General features: G+C 41.5%; 1 protein-coding gene across 1 annotated transcript in view; it reads left to right on the top strand.

Moving 5' to 3' along the window:
* The window catches only part of nbas (NBAS subunit of NRZ tethering complex), a 170,552-nt gene that overhangs the window by 87,671 nt on the left and 58,689 nt on the right, over positions 1–24,192 (top strand). Inside the window, 5 exon segments of the mRNA XM_061753787.1 lie at positions 5,738–5,814; positions 7,098–7,235; positions 16,596–16,819; positions 18,972–19,082; positions 23,803–24,053. Of these exon segments, the coding sequence (XP_061609771.1) occupies positions 5,738–5,814; positions 7,098–7,235; positions 16,596–16,819; positions 18,972–19,082; positions 23,803–24,053 (801 nt within the window).

Raw genomic sequence — 24,192 nt, forward strand, 5'->3', positions numbered from 1 at the left:
CACTTGTCACATAGGTCTGGCTGGAACCGCGTTACAGCAGAAACTAACCCAAGTTTGAACAACAAAATAACAAGCCAATTAATACGTCTGGAGCTATAGACCTAAAATAATTCACGGCCTCACAAGACGCCCCCTGAACCGGAAATGACTTAATACGTCACTGGATATGTCGTCTGAGAACAGGGTCAGGTTAAAATTATATTATTAATAATAATGAATAATTGTAATACAAGATAACCTTTATTAGTGGCACAATGGGGACATTTCTGTCATTTCAGTAGCAGTAGTGGATATAGGAAATTAAAATATATAATATAATTAACATGCAAGTACAACCCCAATTCCAATGAAGTTGGGAAGTTGTGTTAAACATAAATAAAAACAGAATACAATGATTTACAAATCATGTTCGACCTATTTTAATTGAATAGTGCTGCCTGAGGGATCGAAGGTCACGGGCAATGTTGTTTTTTGGCCTTGCCGCTTACATGGAGTGATTTCTCCAGATTCTCTGAACCTTTTGATGATATTATTGACCGTAGATGATGAAATTCCTAAATTCCTTGCAATTGTACATTGAGGAACATCATTCTTCTACCAAGAAAAGTGCTATGAATGAATGTCTATACAAGTACATTCATGAAATGAACTATTGTCCATGCATAAACTATCCAATTCAATCTATCAGCAATCTTATTAGTTTGTTTGAAAAATAGAAAAATAGAGTACATTCTAACTAGGGCTGCACAATTAATCGAATTTTAATCGTGATTGCGATTATGGCTGCCACGATTAAATGAGCCTGCTCGTCGGCCATTTTTTTTAACTTTTAAAATCCGGGCGCTGCTGCATATGAAAAGTACTTAATATGCAGCAGTGTCCGCAACCTAGTCAGCCAGCCACTAGGGTACGAACATATGGTTAAGGCTTCATTAAGCGCCGCACCGCGCTCTGTGGCAAACTTCAAAATAAAAGCTTAAAATGCCATTGATCTCCAATGTAGAGAAGTAATATATGAAGCTTTTATTTTGAAGTTGGCCCTCTCAGCATGTTTGCGGAGAGGTGGCGTGTCACAGTAAGACACCATTTACACTCGTAGCAGCTACCTTGACTTCAACTATTCGGCTGTCCTGACCACAGTAAAAAACAACAACGCTAGAAGTAAATAGAGAGGGTAATCACAACTGATGAGTTCTTTGCAGTTAGCGACCCTGGACGACTGACCAATGGTCAAGCAGAACAACGGAGACGTACCGTCCTTGACAATTTACTATATTGAGACTGGGATTTTCAAATGAATAGTTGGTGCTTGCAGACTAATGTTATTGCGTTATATGCATTAAATGTATTTGCTTCCATTAAGCTGCACTTCGTGATTGCACTTTGTAATAGCACATGTATTCAGGTAGCATTTGGTAAAGTAGAATTGTTTTGGGGTATTTTTTTGTTTTTGTATTATCTATGTATTATTGTCTAACGATTCATTTCACACTGAAAACTTTTACGTTTGTTTAAAAATACTGCAATAAAAATAAAGATTTTTTTCCCTAATGTAGAATAATCGTGATTAATAATTATGATTACAATATTGATAAAAATAATTGTTATTATTATTTTGGCCATAATCGTGCAACTCTAATTGTAACTAATTGAGCTGACAAAATACTTCTCCGCCAGCCATGCATTCATGTTAATTTTTTCAAGAAATATCTATGTTTATAGCACGGTTATCTATTTTTGTAATGCACCTATGAAATTTTTTTTTTTTTTTTAGTCCAGGGCAGCATGGTGACCTATTGTTTCACTCATCTGCCTCACTCACCAATTTGTTGGATATGGCTGTAAAAGTGCATGAACCCTGTTGACTTATGAACACAGTTGCTTTTTCTCACAGCCAGTGTTTGTTTCTTTTTTTTTTTACATGAGCCGAAATAGCGTATGCTTTAAAGTCAAGGGTTATCTTTTGGATGGGTGTGTGTTTGTCCCTGTGGTAATTCCTGTCCCGATCGGTATCGGTTGCTTGAGAGAGCCGTGTAATCAGCTCATTCGGAGGTGTAACTCATTGAAAGCCGCGGGGCCAGCAGAGTGAAAAGGACGAGGAAGTGGAGAGCTGTTTCCACTTTGTCACAGTGGTGCATTGCTCCACCCATTGGCTTGATGGTAACCTGCGTGTTGCCCTTTTTTTCCTATTTTTATTTTTTTGTCTTTGTTTTCCTCTCCTCCAGCATCTGGTCATCTTGTCTTGCATTTTGTGGCCCGACTTTGACATCCTCTTGGATTTCTAATACGACTCACTAGTAGACTATACGCCGATCTGATCGGTATCGGCCGGCTTTCATGTCATAATTCGCCGATACGATCCGCAAAAGATATTTAACTCTGTCTCGCCGTTGCGTATGAATACAAAAGCTAGTTTATTTGTATTGTTTTTGGGTCCCTCAACGCTTACAACAACAAAGATATGAATTACACGCATAACATTTAACTGTTTTTTGCAATACTTTGTTTAACGCTTAAATTTTCAAGTACAAAATCATGCAAAAAAGCATTAACTGATGAATTTATCTTTAGATTCAGGCCATAAATGTGTGCATTATATAAGCAACATAGTGAGTGAAATTACTGGCTAATCATTGTGCATGATGCCCTTTAACGTTAAAGCACAATTTTTCTACTCTATTATTTTATCTATTTTTTCCGTGGCCAGGTAGAACCCTGGACGGGTTGCCAGCCAGTCATAAAAAACACTTCAATGTACATTTTTGTTTTTAATACTTTTCACAAGTCCTGATTTATACTTGCGTGCCTTTAGTCTAGTACCGAGTTGTGCCTCAATTTGCCAGGCAGCACTTTTAAAATGTTTATTTCTATTCATCCATCCACTTTCTGAGGCGCTTATCCTCACAAGGGTCGCAGGAGTGCTGGAGCCCATTCCAGCTATCATTGGGGAGGAGGCGGGATACACCCTGAACTGGTTGCCAGCCAATCGCAGGGCACATAGAAACATACAACCATTTGCACTCACATTCACACCTACGGGCCATTTAGAGTCTTCAATTAACCTCACATGCATGTTTTTGGGATGTGGGAGGAAACTGGAGTGCCTGGAGAAAACCCACGCAGGCAGGGCAGAGAACATGCCAACTCCACACAGGCGGGGCCGGGGATTGAACCCCGGTCCTCAGAACTGTGAGGCAGATTATTTAACTTTTTTAATGTATAAATATGTTATTTCTATGCATTATTAAGCAATGTAAATTTTTGAAAATAGCTTGAGAACAAATCGCTTAACGCTCTTTAACGTTTAACTAGTGGGAGTAGTGTTACTTTGTGGGAGCCGTGCGACATGACAAGAAGATTGAAGATTGTAAGTCCGGATGTTTTCTAGTAGACAATAACGGGTGCAAATAGTTATCTTGTGTTTTTCGCCATGGTGGCCGACTGGTTAGCACATCTGCCTCACAGCTGTGTAGAGTTTGGGTGTTCTCCCTGTGCCTGCATGGGCTTGCCTGTGAGGATTCCTCCTGACAGCAACTATGTTCATTTATTGTTCTGTTTATTTTGTGTTCATAACATACTGTGTATAGTTTAATTAAATATGGTTGTTTTCAAATAATAATCATAATTTAATGGCCTTTATCCCTAAAATAAAATTACATGTTTGTTTTTAACTGTTTATACATTTTCCATGTATGCATTCCATGTTTATTTGTTTTTGTAGTAATGCCTATATGATGATTTAAATCAATTAGGTTTTTACATGTTTTTTTTCATTAATTAAATTTTTATGGTTTTTATATACCGTACCATTCTTCTTGATACACATATCTGTAAAGTAGCTACAGTACTTAGCACTAAGCAAAAAGAATAGACCAAAAAAAAATTGACAGGGCTTTTTCATGCTCCAAGTGTACATTTGTATGCGTGTGTGTATTAAACTGGGAATTCACCCTCTCCTTAATTACAGACGGGTTGTCCCCCCCGCACCCAGCCCCCATCTTTTGATTTTATTTTGTCACTTTAACACCCCCGGTTAGGTTAATGACTTCACTTCCCACCCACACAAGTATTGTCAGTTATTTCAATTATTCAGCCACACTTATGCACATACTGAAATAAATCAGAGTGGCTCATTAGATTTTTGCCCGATAATTTGGAGTATGCTGAAAATAATTTTTTTTCCCATAATGCAATGCACAAAGGGGACTCAAGCTAATTGCACATGGTGATGGAATTGCTTGAGGAAACGTTCTCCTCTGCTTTTTCTTGTCATTCCAAAGTGGATTTGCACTCTCGTGTATTCATAAATGTTACTACAAGTTTACTACATCTATTTGGTGCTCACTGCAAAAAAATATATCATGATTAATTAATAAAATGTTGACGTTAATGTTTTGGTTTAACTGCATGCAATTTGACTGGTTTTGAGAAGCGAGAACAATAGCACATACTCAAACATTACTATTCTGATGTTACACATAATTTCCCCTTGATAAGAGGTTTTGTTGTGACCTCATTTTCCCCAAGAAAGAAGGCCCCTCCGGCCCGCCCCCATCCTTTGTACGCCAGTCAATGAACTCAAAATTATACTGTTTTTGGTAATTGACATTGTTTTCGAAAAGAGCGAACAACACTACACAGACAAAAAGGATTGCTTTAACAATGTTTGACGTGACATTGTGCATGTTAATGTGAATTTGCGTGACTGTTGTTGTTTGGGTTTATTAGCAGTCCGCACTGCTGCTTAACGTTGATTGTGAGAAGAGCGAACAACACTACACCCGCAAACAGGCTTGCTATACCGATGTTTCAAGTGACTTATGCATGAAAATGTTAATTTGTGTGACTGTTGATGTTTTGGTTTAATAGCATTCCTCTGTGCTTTTTTACATTGTTTTTGAGAAGCACGAACAACACTACACAAAATCAACCAAGCTTGCTATTTTGATGCCTCAAGTGACATACATCTTGATGGTTGTTGAGCCACTTTTGATGTTTGGCTGTAATAGTGCTCCGGAGTGCTCCTTTAATTTTTTTTCGGAGAAGAGCAAACAACACTCCCTTATCAAAGAAGATTGCTATATGTCTGTTCCGCATGTTGATGTTTTTGTGCCACCTTTGAAGCTTAATTTTAGGGGCACTGCTTGTTGATTTATTTTTTTATCCCCCCACCCGCACCCCCCCTTTCCACAGATCTGCATTGGCTTATTTGGAATTTGGGGGTAACTTTCAAAGTGCACTTCAGATGAAAGCAGATGGAGTGCACTTATTAGGAGTGGGCATGTACTTTTTAATCTTTAAATCAGTCCACTTCCATGTTGGAACCATGCAGAAGCAAAAAAAATAAAAAAAGATGGAAAGAATAGCCAAAGTCAAGAGGGAGACTTAATTCTATTGGATATCGTAAATAGTTGTACAGAGAACATCGCAAGACCGCCTCAAAGTGCACTTTAGATGAAAGTAGGAGGAGTGAATTTATCAGGAGTGGGCAATTGCTTTTTAATCTTTGAATAAATGAGTTCTCTTCTATGCTGGAAACACACAGAAGCAAAAAAAAAAAATCGAATAATATATTAAAAAAAAGAAAGAATGGCCAAAGTCAAGGGGGAGATTTTTAATGCTGCTGCTTGACTTCTATTTTCTCCACACTTACTCACTCAGACTGACATCTGTATTCATCTGGCAAAGGATAAAACTCCTGTTGGTTGTTAATCCAACTCTCCTTTCTTGTCTCCAGTGTTGTTGCAGCTGGCCAGCGATGCCTTTCCCCGGGACACCACGCTGGCACTGGCCTACTTACTGGCCCTACCTCAGGTAGGCGGACGCCAAGTCCATCACAGACATCTCTTTCCCAGTGAAAGCAGTGGGCGGAATTTCAACAAGCTTCCGTCCGTATTGATAACATTAATTAGTATTATTATTTTGTTTTGCTCGGAGGTCAAAAAAGCACATTGGCAAGCGATTCTCTGGCATTGTTCATCTGTCAGCCACCGCTAATTGTGTGACACTCTAGATAGCATTGTGACTTGATGGACTGATCAGCATCTGACGTGGAAACAAGCAAGAGGCCACCAGGATAAAAGTTTAAATATTTACTAGATGGGCTAAAGCAGTGATTCTCAGTTGTATTTCACTTTTCAATTCAATTTGGATTTAATCTATAACTCATTGACTGCCAGGCGTTTTCAAAGCAGAGTTCCACATATTCCCCATCTTTGGGACCCCCTCGAAAACAAGATGCTGCATCTCAAGGTGCTAGCCTAAATAAATTGAGTTGAATTGAATTTAATCTTGCCATCATCAGCATTTTGACTGATCTTTCAAGGCCCACTAAATATTGTGTTCGGTGACAATATAAGAACAGAATCGACGCTATTATTTTTTGCTTTTGTCACACCTGAAACTATAAAACAACAAGACTGAAAAAGGGCTTTTGGTGGTAAAATAATCAGTCCGAAGGGGATGCATTCCAGACCCAAAAATCTGCGATGTAGAGAAACCATGTACTTTTTTCTTTATAGTTTTACCCCTCTTACACACATTTAAACAATTAAAACGGAAGTATTTCTTATGTTTCTCAGATGGAAGACTTGTATAACTTTGAAGAATTGAGATGTCTTGCTTGCACAGTTCTCCAAATAAGAGGCATCTGTCACTCCCAGTTGGTTTACTGTGAAAGTGACAAAAGATAATTAAACACTGTATAGTTAAACACCAAACTGCTCAACCAAACCATTTTGTCAAAAGAAAGCCTGCTAGCTTAATGCTAACAAAAAAGGTGAAACACCATAGACAGGCTAACAGAAATTAACATATTGTTTGCAGTCATTTTTAAACCTTAGACCAACTGCTAATTAGCACACACTGAGCAGCAACAGATACAAACCAAGCATACGACAATACTCACAGGGATTTGTTCTCTCTGCGACATGTGAATTACAACTCTTGTTCTAGACTTCAGTACCGTCCGACATGTTGAGGCACAATATGGTACCCCACTGAAGCGCGCAATTCTAATTTATGACTTTCCCGTATACTGTAAGAACCCACAAAATCATGGCTTAAAAATCTAATATGTCATAATTTTTTCTGTGCAGGTCCTGGATGCCAACCAGTGTTTCGAGCAGCAGTGCCACACAGCCTTGTCTCTCCAGCTGGCCGCTTACTATTACTCCCTGCAGATCTACAGCCGCCTGCTGCCCTGCTTTAAGGACAAGAAGCACACACTCTACCAGGTCTGACAATGCACTGCTCTCTTGTTTCATAAACATTCATACTTGATGCGAAGCATTGGCTTGATGACGTCTTAAAACGCATCAAATAATTCAACAAGTGAAAAGAACTAGAGCACACCAGTGAGGATGATAGTGGTGGAGGAAAAGAAAGGAAATGGCCTAGACCTTTTTTCTTGAAGTGGGACGCAAAGGGAGCCCTCGGGGGTGTTAATCTCAGGTGCGAGCTGGGAGGTAAAATGTTGGCTTTAAAGACAAAGGTGGAAAAAAAGAGGCCACTCGAAGAGAAAACTATAAGTGGCTCCCATCTGATGTTCAGTGTCGGGAAAAGTGGGGATGCGGTGTACAAACACTCCTGCTCGCTTGACTACCAAAGCTACAAGTTATTGTAAATTTGACATAGAAATTGCCGAGAAAGTGTAAACCAAATTCAAGGCCAATGACGTGGCGGGCCTCAAGTAATGTAGCCTACAAGATCTTAAAAGGCAAGTATGTCAAATTTGAAAAAACTTTGCGATGTCCGTACAGGCTCAAAGCAACCAAATGTCAAGACAAGTTTAATCTGGATCTGATCCAGATTGATGGATATTTGTCACAATTTAATCTTCTAGATGCCAACAGCTCTGACAGAACCAAAAACATAATGTGCATGCAGGGTTGGAAGTTGTAATGACAAACACGGTTTCATCCGAATTCAACCCAGATTTGGCGCCCATTGAAAAATGTAACATGTTCAAAGGTTTTGTTGTGCTTATGTATGATCTTGCTACATTTTGTTGTCTAAAAACAATGTGGATAGGGATGAAACATTTCCTTCACTTTGGCCATTACGATTCTTTGTTGCCTCATCGATTTTGTCGTTGACAATTTTAAGACGGCTTTGGGAACTCTTGCGTTTGAGGGTCTTTTCTTACTTACTTGGTTTGTTTTAGCTTTGTCTTGGGGCGGCAGAAGAGCGACTCGGGGGTGCAGCTTCAACTCTGCTTGGTTTGCTTCACTCACTCTTTTGTGTTTGTGCCTCATTTTCTCACCCCCATCAGTTAACTTTAATGAATTGCTTTCTGCGTCCTCTCTTTTTATTATTTGCAGGCCGTCTGTTCTCTCCTGCGACATTATTTGTCTGTGTGCTTGTTTTGCACTCTGCTGTCCTCGCAGTCTCTTTAAAACGGTGATATGTCATTTCAGATATGATGGGTGACAGGCTTGCACAAATGCTCACATACGCTATAACATATTTTTATTAGCATGTGTTTGATATGCCAAACTGTCTCCGAGTACTTCCCACTCTATGTTAGCTATGCGCTAACACTACAATTATAAAATTCACCTAATCCCAGAATTTGTTTTTATAATTTAGTGTTATCAAATTTAATACAATGCTTATCCAGATTGCTCATTTAACTGGCGGGTAAAATCCCAGTTAACCTGTTCAGAAGTCTGATCTGATTGGAACGAAATTTGCAATGTGCAAAGATGAAATATCAAACCAGATTCAATCCCAATCAGATCCAGATTACATTTCTGGATTCAGCATTTGTTCATTATAAACAATTTTCAGACCCTTAAATGTTTGCCAAAACATAAATAACTCGAATAAAATTTGCAATGTGTAGGCATGATCAGAAGCTGTACCACAAACAGGTTTAATCCAGATCTGATCCCATTTGTATTATGACAACAATGTAATGTTTAAAATAAAATACACAGTTTTAATCTGTTGAATTTGATCTGCCTTAAAAAATGTGCAATGTGTGTTTAGGATTAATAGCCTGTATTCGATTCAGATTACACATTTCACTGAAATTCATGTAAAATACAGAAATCCCAGAAATTTAATCCAGATTTGATCCAGATTGTGCATTTGACTGGCTGGTAAAATCCCAATTGAAAAAAATCTTACCTGACTTGAACCCAAATTTCTAATGTCTACGCCGTATCAGAGGCTGTAACGTTAAAACAGCTTTAATCCAAATCTGATCCTGGCTGCTTTATGTCATAAATATCTTGTTTGCATTACAATCTCAGTCTACAAATTTGGATCCTTAAATCTCAGCAAAATATGCTTTCAACAAAATGTGCGAAGTTGTGCAAAGTGTGTTCATTGTCAGAACTAGTAAACTGAAACCAAGTTTAACCCGGATTGTTTCTTCTTATCCAATTTGAACAGAATTTGCATTTCATCCCAATATGATCCCGACTGTATTCAGGCAGCTCATTTGTCTACTTAAATCTACCAAATCTACTTTTTTAAAAAAAAAATGTCTCCTCACTGTCACTGAAATTGTAACGTGAAACCAAGACTAATCCAGATCTGTTCCGGATTACACATTTGTAAGTGTTTATCATGTACAAATAATCACCTCGTCTTAAATATTTGCCAAATTTTCTGAGTTGGCAATATCAGAAGCTGAAACATCAAGGCAGGTTTAATCCAGATCTGATCCAGATTGGATTACGATGGCAATTTATCTCTATCTCGCTCTATCTCCCTATCTCTCTGTCGCCTTTTATCTTTTTCTCTATCTCTATTTCTCAATCTCTAACTATACTGCATTTCTTTATCCCTCTTTATCTCTCACCCGATCTATCTACTGTGTGTCTGTCTGTCTATACATCGATCTATGTCTATCTAGCTATCCAGCTAGCTATCTAATGTCTGTCTTTATCTCTCCGTATATTGTGTCCTGTATGGATAGCATACATTTTTATTCCTGTATTTTGTTTGTGTGTGTTTGTGTCCCACTGCACGGCCAGTCTACGTTAACTCGCTTGTTGAATCCTTTCGTCTTTATCACATAATTTCATAGGCACCCCAATAAGACCTCAAACACTCGAGGGACCGAAGTCATTTAGTTGCAAATAGCGGCGGAGTTCTCAGAGGGCTGAATCGAGGGGTTTGATTTGTTTTTTGGGTTTTTTTCAGCATTAAAAATCAACAGCATGTTTTCACGCTACACTAGACAGGAGATATTGAACTTGACACGGTGAGTGCGAGAAAAATTCAGCCGCAGTGATTTTATGAGTATGTACACTCACATCATACTGCTAAGATGGACAAAATATTAGGAACATCTTTCAGTGTAGACTGCAGTGTTGATTCCAAGAGACCACCACCACTACCACCACACAAATATGACATTCAAATGGCCCTTTATCCTAAATGCATTTGTAATGAAAAGATATTTTAAAATAAGAAATTATTTTGTTTAAAATTAAAATAAAAAATTGTAAATTTAGGACAAAATCAAAATACATTGAAATAAAATACACATACATAACAATCATAATATTAATAATATAAATACTAATTATATTATCAAATAATTAGAAATACCTAATATTATATGAATCATTGACCTGCGATTGGGTGGCAACCAGTTCAGGGTGTGCCCTGCCTCCTGCCCGGAGATAGCTGGGATGGGCTCCGGCACTCCCGCGACCCTTGTGAGGAGAAGCAGCTCAGAAAATGGATGGATGGATATATGAATCATCATGATCATGCTCTCATCATCATCATCCTCCTGCTCCTCCTCCTCATCATTTTTATCGTTATTATTAACAATTGTATCGATAATGATAAAAATGATGCTGAGTTTTGAGTGGTATTAATGTAAAATATATTCTTATTTTGTATTTGTATTATTTGTATAATGCTCGGTTTTAATTGGTATTAATGTAACAATATTTTAAAATTTTATTAATCATTATTCTTAATATTTACATTATTACTTCCATGATCCATCCATCCATCCATCCATTCTCTACCGCTTATCCGGGTTGGGTCGCGGGGGCAGTAGCTTCAGCAGGGACGCCCAGACTTCCCTCTCCCCAGCCACTTCATCCAGCTCTTCCGGGGGGGATCCCGAGGCGTTCCCAGGCCAGCCGAAGGATGTAGTCTCTCCAGCGTGTCCTGGGTCGTCCCCGGGGTCTCCTCCCGGTGGGACGTGCCCGGAACACCTCACCAGGGAGGAGTCCGGGAGGCATCCGAATCAGATGCCCCAGCCACCTCATCTGGCTCCTCTCAATGCAGAGGAGCAGCAGCTCTACTCTGAGATCCTCCCGGATGACCGAGCTTCTCACCCTATCTCTAAGGGAGAGCCCGGACACCCTGCGGAGGAAACTCATTTCGGCCGCTTGTATCCGGGATCTTGTTCTTTCGGTCACGACCCACAGCTCATGACCATAGGTGAGGGTAGGAACGAAGATCGACCGGTAAATTGAGAGCTTCGCCTTTCGGCTTAGCTCTTTCTTTACCACAACGGACCGATACAAAGTCCGCATCACTGCAGACGCTGCACCGATCCGCCTGTCGATCTCCCGTTCCATTCTTCCCTCACTCGTGAACAAGACCCCAAGATACTTGAATTCCTCCACTTGGGGCAGGATCTCATCCCCGACCTGGAGATGGCATGCCACCCTTTTCCGACTGAGGACCATGGTCTCAGATTTGGAGGTGCTGATTCTCATCCCAGCCGCTTCACACTCGGCTGCGAACTGCTCCAATGAGAGTTGGAGGTCACGGCTTGATGAAGCCAACAGAACCACATCATCTGCAAAAAGCAGAGATGCAATACTGAGGCCACCAAACCGGACCCCCTCTACGCCTCGGCTGCGCCTAGAAATTCTGTCCATAAAAGTTATGAACAGAATCGGCGACAAAGGGCAGCCTTGGCGGAGTCCAACCCTCACCAGGAACGAGTCCGACTTACTGCCGGATATGCGGACCAAACTCTGACTCCGGTCGTACAGGGACCGAACAGCCCGTATCAGGGGGTTCGGTACCCCATACTCCCGAAGCACTCTCCACAGGACTCCCCGAGGGACACGGTCGAACGCCTTCTCCAAGTCCACAAAACACATGTAGACTGGTTGGGCGAACTCCAATGCACCCTCGAGGACCCTGCCGAGGGTGTAGAGCTGGTCTACTGTTCCACGGCCAGGACGAAAACCACACTGCTCCTCCTGAATCTGAGATTCGACTTCCCGACGGACCCTCCTCTCCAGCACCCCTGAATAGACCTTACCAGGGAGGCTGAGCAGTGTGATCCCCCTGTAGTTGGAACACACCCTCCGGTCCCCCTTCTTAAAAAGGGGGACCACCACCCCCAGTCTGCCAATCCAGAGGCACTGTCCCCGATGTCATCCTGCAGTGACACATCTGCTATCGCGCGCCATCCCTTTAGTTTCTTGTCACTTATCATGTTTAATCTTTTGCAGCTCTCTAGCTGTTTTTTTCCCCCCCCTTCCAACACTTACTCACATCTCCAACATTCCGTCACAAGCGTTTGACTTCCAAAGCCTTTTGGCGCGCCTTCCCATCCAGTCGTCACACACGCACAGGTGCGAGCGGCTTCTTTTCCATTGCATCCCAACGGCACAACGAGCCGATATCCACTTTGCTCTCACTAGAAGTTTTCAATATGCCGACTTCTTAAGTGCTCACTTTCTGTGTGATTGCTCCGCCGGTAGCACAATGCACCGTTGCTCCCCATGTTTAATGACGCATAACCTGCCCTCGTCAATTGTGCACTGCGTAAAGAGAACTTTCCTCACCTGGGCATTTATCTGTCTCTCCCAGACTATTGATCACGCAGACTAATGGCATGCTGGCGCGGGAATACCGTCACGCGTATAAATCACCCGCATTGAGTGACTTGAACCCTCTGGGTCGTTTGTGTCTGCCTCTCTTCCTTTTTTATTTATTTATTTATTTATTTTTTAAGCAGGTTAAGGCGAATGTAATGAAACTTCCCAAGGAAGGGGATTCATGTCTAATTTTATAATTTCCAACTTCAGATCTGATATACAATGGATATAAAAAGTCTACACATCCCTGTTCATAGTTTTTGTGAGTTAAAAAAAAATGACACCAAAATAAATCATTTTTAATCATTTTCCAACATGAACGTGACCACCTATACAATTCAATTGAAATAAATGGGTCTCGCTTATGTTTAAAACCTGGAAAAGATTTTGTGTGTGTGTGTGTGTGAAAGCTCAGATGCATTTTTGATAGCTGTTACATCTGCAATGAATCGGTGAAAAAACAGTTGCCAACGGTCGGCTAATCATGAATTTTACCGAACTACTCGCACTGTGCGGCAGTTCAGTCAGTTTCGTCCGAGTCACCCGGTGTGCGATGGGTCTTAGGTTTCCCGACTAACACGACAGCCGCTACCCCATTTCAACTAAACAGTGAGCTGACTCACGATCACATACATAGTACAATTGTTTACTTGGAATAGAATGTAGAATAATAACCTCAGCCAAGGAGCCACATGCTGCTACAACAAGTCTACATCCAACACCAACCACGTGCGGCTCTTTGGTGTATGAAGGACAGCATATTTCCACTCTCCAGAGAGCGAGCTCGTAATGATTTTAATGAGTAGTAGTTATGGGATAGTTAGCAGTCAATGCACTCATTAGCAATAATAGTGTAAACAGTGCAGGCGTATAAATAGGGAGGTAGTGAGTGGCGACTTCTAGAATCTCTTCACAAACACACATTGTATCTTCAGGCGGCATGAGAGCGACCCATCCCAAGTGGTGACAGTTGCGTCACAAAAATTGAATAATGAAAATGAAATATTATTATAACAATATTTCAAAAATATATTCATATTTACTTTAAGATAAGCACGACAAATAGTATACAGTTAATGATGATTAAAATGAGTTTATCTCTGTTGTATCATTCTGTTTTGGGGCTCCAGTCTCTTTAGCCATTGCCTCTCATTAAATGTTTGACATGTGCAGTAGGTCCTCTTGCAATGCAAAACAGAGGGCCAAGGTAGGGCCTTGAATTCTTGCGCCCATGAAATAGTAATGCACCCTCACACCGTGGGGCCAACATCACTTCTGGTCTAGCTATTGCCGATAGACATTAGTGGACTGCAATGTCTATGCTCTGTCACAAGTGGAACGCAATGTCTATGCTCTGTCTCGATGCACGCGGGCGGCTCTTTCGCATTCTGTGTTGACTGTACACTTACCGATGGAATGCTAAATTCACTCGCCGTCTGATGGAATTGCTATTTATTTATTTCAAGTTGTACATATCATAGTACCGCTGCAATTTTAATCCAATCCAATTTATTTATAAAACACATTTAAAAACAACAGTCTACTAAAATCCTGTACATCAGTAGATATAAAAAGTAATACAAATATGAGATATTGCACCAATAACAAAACAAATGCAGGGCATAAAAACACCATTTACAAAAACATAATAAAATACCAAAATAGAATCACGCTCAGCCAACTCTCATACAGGGTCTGAGAATGCCAGGGAGGACAAATGGGTTTTTAAACGGGATTTAAATATTAAGGAGTGGGAGTTAGTCTAACCTGGAGGGTGAGCTAATTTCAGAGTTCGCGGTCTGCAACAGCAAAATCTCTGTCTCCCTTGTGTTTCAACTTTGCTCCTCGGACGACAAGGAGAGAGCTGTTAGCAGACCTCAGAGACTGCATTGGAGTATAAGGAAGTAAAAGGTCAGAGAGGTAGGATGGAGCTAGCCCATTCAGCGCTTTATAAGGAAACAGTACAATTTTAACATTCATTCTAAAATGCGTTGCTAGTCACTGTAGAGACGACAGTAGAGGAGAGATGTGCTCTTGCCTGCATACTCCAGTTAAAAGTCGGACAGCAGCCCGTGATGGCCCGTGATTTCGTACACCCAAAAACCTGACACACTCCCAGAAACTCACACGCAACTGAAAAACCTCTCACACCAACCCCCTCAAAACCTGTCAAAAACTCTCACGCACCAGAAAACTTTTCTCACACACAAGAAACTTTTACTTGTAAACACATACCACAAAAAGCTCTCAATCAGACAATGAAAAACTCTCCCACACCCTCAAAACTCAAAAACCCACATACACCAAACTCTCTCTCTCTCTCTCTCTCTCTCTCTGTCTCTCGGTCTCTCTCTCTTGATGGCTCACACCACCCCCCCAAAAAACTCACACATTTTAAAAAATTATCTTATTCGCAAAAACACGGTTGTATAATGCTAATTCATCCACAAAATCAAGGAAGTTCCAGTAAAACATTGTAGGATAATGTCTACCTGACTCTTCTGTTTGGCTTATGACTTAATTATCCCCTTCCTGTCCTAACTTTTGAATGGTGATTCTGCCAGAGAGCAAAGCAGCGAAGGCCTCAGTTTAAAGTTGCACACGCACACACAAACGCACACACCGCAAAGCCTTTCATGGTATAATTATCTTATGCAAATACGATCAAGCCCATAGCCCATCTCTTCCTGCAAGCTGATGAGCTACCGCTAAACATTGAGTCGGATGAATTAGAATGGGGAAGCTGACGACATGTTCCCGCGGTCCAATTTCCCGCCCCAGGCCTGAATCACGGTGGCCATTAAGGCGGCTCGGTACATTTTGGCCGTATTTTTCCAAGCACGCAGGAAGACGGAACGAGGCACTGGTATTGAATTGCCTTCAGACGCCACAGTTGATGTGTTCCTCTCAGCGAAATTGAAGAAGCGAGGCTTTGACGCGTTTGGTTGGTGTACTGGCTTCCCTGGAAGCCATTTTGGGGGCCAAAAGAAAAAGGAAAATAGCCTCATTAGTTTTGCAGTGGAAAAGCATGGAACTCGTTGAGTTCATCGGGTGCAACGTGGGCCGTAACAATAAACCCTCGGGACACTTTGTCCACAAATCGGTTACACACACTTTCTCCACCGGCACTGTGTACCTAATTGCCCTTCATATTTAAATGACACAATTGTTCTTTTGTTCTGTATGGCAGAAAAAGAAAAAAAAACACACAAACTAACACTAAACGCTGTGTAATACATTATTATTACAAAGCATGATTACATGATTATTGCAAAACAAAATCTGAAGAAATGTTTGTTTGTGGTTTTCATACAAATATTTAAAAAAGTATCCTAGTGCTTTAGCGAATGTTACTGATAGATTATAAAGCGTGTTCTGAAGTGCAAATTTGAGTCACAATGACTGGACATTAATATAGAAAAGTGGTGGCACTCCACAAGGTTTGCATATTTTTTACATTAGACTACATGAATGTCAAATTTACAAGGAAAACTACATAAAATAGATCCTGGGGGTCCTTGATGGCCAGTTTAGTATTCCTCCGATACTACTCAATCTTGGAAGATGGCAAATTTGAGATTTGACTTGAACAACCTGCAGCAGTACCTAACACATATGTTCAGCACTTTAAGAGTTATACTTTTTTTAGCCTCGCTTTTATGTTAATTTGTTCCAGGAGAGATTCACACTTGACGATTAGCTTGAGAATAAAATGGCGGAATTAGCAGCCTATGCCGACGTGTCCGCATGACTCCCTCCTCTTCCTCCTCCTGGCAGGTTGACCCAAAGGTGCTGATCCGTCTGGTCACCCAGCATGTATCCGCGTACTCGGGCTGGCCCGAGGACCTGCAGAAGCTGATCGCGCAGCTCCACGCGTACAACGAGCGGCTGACCGACTTAACGCAGGCGCAGGTGCTGCAGGGTCTGGGCCGCGGCGTGGACGTTCAGCGCTTCAGCTCAGACCCCAACTACAAGAAGGAGACCATCCTCGGCCTGGCGGAGTGAGTCTGACACACAACATGCCGACTGCGGGCAAAATATTGTGGAACCTCAGCTTTTGTAATTAATCCATTGGGGAAAGTCTGACTAAAACCAAATAGTACCAACGCAATAGTTCCCATAACAAAAAAATGTAAATCCAATTAATCTGTTCCAGACACCCAAATATCCATTCATCCACTTTCCGTACTGCTTCTCCTCACTAGGGTCGCGGGCGTGCTGGAGCCTATCCCAGCTGTCATCGGGTAGGAGGCGGGGTACACCCTGAACTGGTTGCCAGCCAATCGCAGGGCACATAGAAACAAACAACCATTCGCACTCACATTCACACCTACGGGCAATTTAGAGTCTTCGATCAACCTAGCACGCATGGTTTTTTTGGGGACGTGGGAGGAAACCGGAGTGCCCGGAGAAAACCCACCCAGGCACGGGGAGAACATGCAAACTCCACACGGGCGGGGCCGGGATTTGAACACCGGTCCTCAGAACTGTGAGGCAGATGTGCTAACCTATCGCCCACCGTGCCGCACACCCAAATATATAGAGAATAGCTATAGCTTTACATACACAAAATGTGTGCAATAAATATATGACTAACAAAGTGGCTAAATGAGCATTTAACATCACGGCTTATTCCAAAATTCAAGCTTTTCTTTTTTTTAATGACTCAAAGGAATAACAAGCCTCCCAATCTGCTCGCCAACACTTGGACAAGTTGAGGCAACATTGGCGTAAGCCACCATGTGGCCCAAGAAGTGTGGTGACTTTTGACAGGATATGTTGGGCTGATGTTGCCTGAGAGTTGCTGAGAGCAAACCGGGAGTGTTATTGCATTGAGTTCTTAATTAAACCTTGCATTGTGGAACACACCTTGCCATCCATCTGTTAAAACTTTTTTACACAACTTATGAAATGCTTAAAATGAATGCGTATTGATTCCGGGAAATGAATGGACAAGTCACCCATGTTTTTTGTACGAAAACCGGGACAAAATTTTGATGGTAAAACTTTTTTTTAATATATATCTAGCAACATACCGGGAAGACTGTATCAGTCCGAATTAATCATGTTGGCATTTGCTTTGAGACATATCCGTGTGTGTGTGTGTGTGTGGATGTGTGTGTGTGTGTGTGTGTGTGTGTGTGTGTGTGTGTGTGTGTGTGTGTGTGTGTGTGTGTGGATGTGTGTGGATGTGTGTGTGTGTGTGGATGGGTACCTTTCACACTTTAACTGGTATGGTACCTGGGATCGGTACCGGTACTCAACGGTACCAATTTTTGTTGCTTTTGTGTGCGTTTATGTGGCAATAAATGTTTAAATATGTTTAATAATACAATGTCTTTTTTTTATTGAACATGTAGTTTTCAATATATAGACTTTACCAATATAACAAAACAACAGCCTAAGTTTAAAACTAATTAGCAAAAGAGGATGGGGTAAAAATGAATAAAGGTATAAATAATAGAAAACAATAACTTAAGTATTACAAACTGCAAAGCAAACTTCTTTGCAATGAACTGCACACTGACAAAGATAAAACAATAATACAAGGAATGAAGATAAACAGTGATTGTGTTACAATGTATTATGATAACTAATGCAAATTAAAAAGACAAGCTTTTCACTGTGCACGTATTACCAACAGTAACATTGAAGGGACCGCTGTCTTCGCTATTCTGTACCGTTTATCAATTTACTAAAGATTGTCTCATATGAATGCTGGAATTTAAACCCATTTTTTAGACTCGGCATGGCCTGGTTCTGTGCCTTAACGTTGCTTCCGATCTGCCATCGTGCAGATTATTAATCCGTTGCTATGGATTGTGCTTTACAAGGACCACGCTACTTTTGCGCCATACCTTTGAGCGCTTTCACTGCATTTGTTGTGAGTGACGTCATTGCGCTCTTGTACGTGCACTGCTGTGTTCAATTGTGCCATGGAAAATCGCCAAATATTCCACTCCCGCGCGATCCCAAGGATGCATTTCGGTACTAAATTATGGTACTGTTTGATTTAATGTGAATCTGTAGTCGGTAGTACTAACCAAATTCAGTGTGCGTGTGTGTGTGTGTGTGTGCATGTAAGTGTGTGTGTTATGCGGTGCTAATGAGTGATCATTATTTCACCCTTCCTCTGTGTTTTCTTGCTTTTAGGACCCTGGATGATACCGTGTACGGCATCTCGGTGTCGCTGGCTAAGCGCTATCGTGTTCCTCTGTGGGAGGTCCACATGACTCATCTGGAGTTCCTCTTTACAGACAGCGGGTACGCACGCACACACACGACGACACACACACACACCCACGCACACACACTCACAGTTTTCTTTTCATCTCATTTTAGCTGCCTGCAAATTGCTCAGTTTCACAGCATTCAAACGACTTCACCCAACTTGCCCCTAATGTACTGTACACGTATACACCCACGTGCACGCACACGCACGCACACACACACACACACACACACACACACACACACACACACAGCAGCCACAAAATCAGGTACACTTACATAATCATATGAGAGCCATGAGACCTCTGCCAAGGCAATCTTCATTCATGTAACCACCAAATTAATCTCCGACATGCCGGAATTGTGTTGTGAAGGAAATGTAAGTGTAGTGTTTGCATAATTCTGCTAACTTACAATCAGAAAATACATTGTGGTGTACCGTAATGCAGTGGTCCCCAACCCCCGGTCCCCAGACCGGTACCAGTCCGTGAGGCATTTGTTACCGGACCTTCTCCGCCGCAACAGCTGCGCGTCGCAATTGACACGTCAAGACTGCACAGAAGGCTCCAGTAGTTCCGTTTCCGCTCCCAGCCGACTTCCTCATGGCGGCAGCCAAGCTCAAAGAACTAATCATTTTATAAAATTATTCAGTTCACTGAAAAGATTTGTTCTTTTGAACGAAACGTTCACGAATGAAAAAAACACTACACTGCACTTGTTGCTCACTGTGATACGTTACTAAAAATGTGTCCATCAGTGATAAATATTCCCCCCCTTTCACGTCAAGATATAAGAAAATGCTTTATAGATTCTATTTCATGATAAATTACAACCGATAGTGTTTGTGCGTGTGCCTGTGTGTGTTTTTGTGTCCAAGAGTGTTTCCAGCAAAAAGCTAAGGATGAATTTCTGTGTAGCCACCTATGAATTTGTGGCTGGAAGCATCTGTGATATGGATATTGATTTAATGCATGGATGAATGCTGGTAATATTGTCAACCGAGCAGGCGGAGGCGAAGGGTGAATAGGCAATTGCACAATGGACTTTTTTTGTCTGCAGTATACAATTGCTTCAAAGAAGAATTAGAACACCAACCAATGGAAATTGGGTTCAATACTCACATTTCTCGGAAATGATATATATGAATAGAATACAATGATTTGCAAATCATGTTCAACCTATATTTAATTGAATACACTACAAAGACAAGATATTTAATGTTCAAACTGATAAACTTTACTGTTTTTAGCAAATAATCATTAACTTAGAATTTTATGCAACAGGTTCCAAAAAAGTTGGGACAGGGTCATGTTTACCACTGTGTTACATGACCTTTTCTTTTAACAACATTCAATAAACGTTTGGGAACTGAGGACACTAATTGTTGAAGCTTTGTAGGTGGAATTCTTTCCCATTCTTGCTTGATGTACAGCTTCAGCTGTTCAACAGTCCGGGGTCTCCGTTGTCGTATTTTACGCTTCATAATGCGCCACACATTTTCAATGGGAGACAGGTCTGGACTGCAGGGAGGCGAGTCTAGTACCCGCACTCTTTTACTACGAAGCTACGCTATTGTAACACATGCAGAATGTGGTTTGGCATTGTCTTGCTGAAATAAGCAGGAGCATCCATGAAAAGACGTTGCTTGGATGGCAGCATATGTTTCTCCAAAACCTGCATGTACCTTTCAGCATTAATGGTGCCTTCACAGATGTGTAAGTTACCCATGCCATTGGCACTAACACAGCCCCATACCATCACAGATGCTGGCTTTTGAACTTTGCATCCATAACGTCCATTTCCTCTTTGGCCCGGAGGACACAAACGTCCACAATTTTCAAAAACAATTTAAAATGTGGTCTCGTTGGACCTCAGAACACTTTTCCACATTGCATGAGTACATCTTAGATGAGCTCGGGCCCAGAGAAGCCAGCGGCGTTTATGCCTGTTGTTGATAAATGGCTTTTGCTTCGCATTGTAGTTTTAAATTGCACTTACAGCTGTAACGCCGAACTGTATTTACTGACATCAATATATATACAATATCATTGTATTCTGTTTTTATTTATGTTTAACACAACGTCCCAACTTCATTGGAATTGGGGTTGTATAAAAGTGTGCGTGATGAACCCTTCTACCAAGAAAAGTGCGGTGTTGAACCCTTTCAATGGGTAAAGTCCGAGTGTTGAACTCTTTCACCAGAGAAGAGTGGGTGTTAAACCCTCCCACACACAAATGCTCATAATATCCAAGTAAAAAGGCCCCTTACGAGGTGACATGCCAAAATATTATAATTATCTGTCAGCATGATGCAAAGTGCAGCAAAAGACAACACCACCACTAAATACAACTTCTCTGCTTTTCTCCTCCCTCAGGAAGCATTTTCTCACTCGACATTCTGTGTGGTTTATGCAAACGACAGTGATGTTTCCAAGCTTCTTTCAAGTAGACCCTTTTTGCATTTGGCTTGAAAGCGATCCAGAGACAAAGATAAAGGGAGGAAGTCAGGATGGATGACGGCGGCGAGCGTCCCTGAGACAATTGCGTTGGCGCCCAATTCGCGCTCGGCCAGGAATCAATGCGCTGCTAAACACCGCCGTCATCAGCAACTCTCTTGTCACTGTGTATGTGCGTGCGCGCGTGTGTGTGTGTGTGTGCGCGTGTGGGTGTGTGCGTTTTTGTTTGCTAGGGTCCTTCAGGGACGCGAACCACAGCGCTGTTTATTGGCTTCCTAACGACAGCCGCTGTTAACTCGGGTAGATTACCTCTCCCGAACGTGTCAACACGCTCAAAATGCCTTGTCCTTTTTGTTAATTGCAAAACGTTTGAGTGTCGACTCCCAAGGCTTATATGCCACTAAAACATCAGTCAAAGGTGCACGTTTAACCTTGTCTCTAAGGAATGTGTGCGTATTGAACCCTTTCATTGTAAAAAATGTGAGTGGTGAACAATTTAACCAGGAAAAATGTGGATATTATTGTATTATTATATTCACTGTTGTTCTATCCATCCGTCCATCCATCCATCCATTCATTTTCTCCCGCCTATCTGTGGTCGGTTCGCGGGGGCAGGAGCTTAAGCAGGGAAGCCCAGACTTCTCTCTCCCCAGCCACTTGGCCCAGTTCTTCATAGCATAGCTTCAGAGCAACGTATAGGCTTCGTGGACTCATGTTCTCTCGCACTTAAATGTTACATTCTTTGGACCAAAGTTCTGGACAGTGTTCATGTTCAAATGTGCTATTCAGTCGATAAGTTTGTTAATAAAGTTATGTTTTTTCCCCCTCATCATTCCAGTAATTCAATGTATTCACTACAGATGAGAGTGGGTTGGTATTGGTATGGGGTGGTATAAAATGTTAAAATTTTGGCCCGGTAATGAGAGCAATCTCTGTGGGAGTGGGAGGGAGCGGGAGTAAAAATCAAAACTCTGTTTGAACATGGTGTTCGTTATGGACAATCTGTGAGGAGCAAAATTAGCGAAGAAAGATCACGTGAACATACAGGCCGCATCAATTTGCACAATAATGACACGCCAACTAATCCTCGCCGCCTTCCTCCTCTTTCATTCCGACTGTGATTAGCACCGCAATTCTGTTTGCTTGTGAGTTTAATAGCATTAGTGTGGTTTGGATGGCACAGGGAGCACTGAGGGAATACGGAGGAGGCCCGTTGAACAAGAAGCTTTGGAAGTCAGGATGACTCGACTGGATTTGATTGCTTTGTCGCTTCTGCATTTTGAAAGGAACCAGACGAGTGGTGTTGTGTACCTACGGAAAAAAAGACGGCACTAGGACTGGGCAATTGTGTTGAAAACTAGATAACGCTAGGTAATGAAACTCAGTGGGGCTGCGCGGACAATTGTGCATCCCAAATAATACCCGCAATGATGTTTATTTAAAGTTGCTTACTCACTCCTACACACAAAAAGTTGACTTTGTATTTTATACAAAGCCCCCGAAGCCAGTTTCATATAGCAACATGAAATTTGGCAGGCTTATCTATCATGAGTAGACCCACAAAAAAGTCTCAAGAAGCAATGCCAGAAAAGTAACCCCCCCCAAAGCCAGTTTCACCTACCAACATCAAATTTGGCAGACTTGTCTATCCTGAGAAGTTCCACAAAAATGTCTCAGGAACCCATCAGTGAAAAGGCACTGGAAGCCTGCAATTTTGGTTTGAAGTGGGCATTTTTGGGTCATTTTGGACTTTTCCAGGGGTTCTTCCAAGAAAATTTTGCGCCCTAAGCCATTTCACAAAGCAACGTGAAATTTAATAGCAATTTTACTCATGACTAGACCCACCAAAAAAGTCTCAAAGACCCATTGCTGAAAAGACATGAAGTCTGCTATTTTGAAGTGGACATTTTCAAGTCATTTTTGCCTTTTCCAGAGGTCCTTCAAAGAAAATTCAGCCCCTGAAGTCAGTTTCACTTAGCAACATGAAAATTGGTAGACCAGTCGAGCATGAGTAGACAATAGTAAACAAATTAATGTATTTTTTCTTATCTAAAAAAGGTATATCATATTTGCAGTTCGTAAAATTGACTCATTAGATTTTCTTTTGTTTTTTTTTTTACCCCATTTTACTTTGAGTTTTTTTTTTTCTGTTGCTTTCAAGTTGTTTTTTTGTTTGTTTTTTCACAAGGGGCTGTCTTATACATTTCCAAGTATTCCATGTTTGAAATAAACAGTTAAATTAAAAATAAAAGTGTTTTATGATTATGCATTCATGATTTCAGAATTTTTTTTCTCAGTCTCTCCACCAAGGACATCGAATCCCGCAGCGAGTCGCTGGGCCTGTTTGCCACCTTGAAGAGCGACCCGCAGGCCTTTTACAGCCACATGAGCAAGTACGTCCTGCCCAGCGTGGAGGGCGGCGACCTGGGCCGGCTGCTCTACTACTACACCCTGCTGGACGCTGCCGGCTGCCAGCCGTACATGGCCGCCACCATCACGCCTGACAGCCACGTCAAACTACTTAAGAAGCTCCGCACTGTAGCCAGCGGTGAGTTTGGGGGGTTACATTTTTACCATTTCAGTTTGAGTTTTCTGGCTAGATTTGCCCCTTGAGTAGCAGATAGCATTTGCAAAAATATAACAGAAGGCAGAAGAGACGATGACAACCGGAAATAATTAGCCTGGTT

The sequence above is a fragment of the Phyllopteryx taeniolatus genome, chromosome 18 (assembly GCF_024500385.1).
Source record: "Phyllopteryx taeniolatus isolate TA_2022b chromosome 18, UOR_Ptae_1.2, whole genome shotgun sequence".
Lineage (NCBI taxonomy): Eukaryota > Metazoa > Chordata > Actinopteri > Syngnathiformes > Syngnathidae > Phyllopteryx > Phyllopteryx taeniolatus.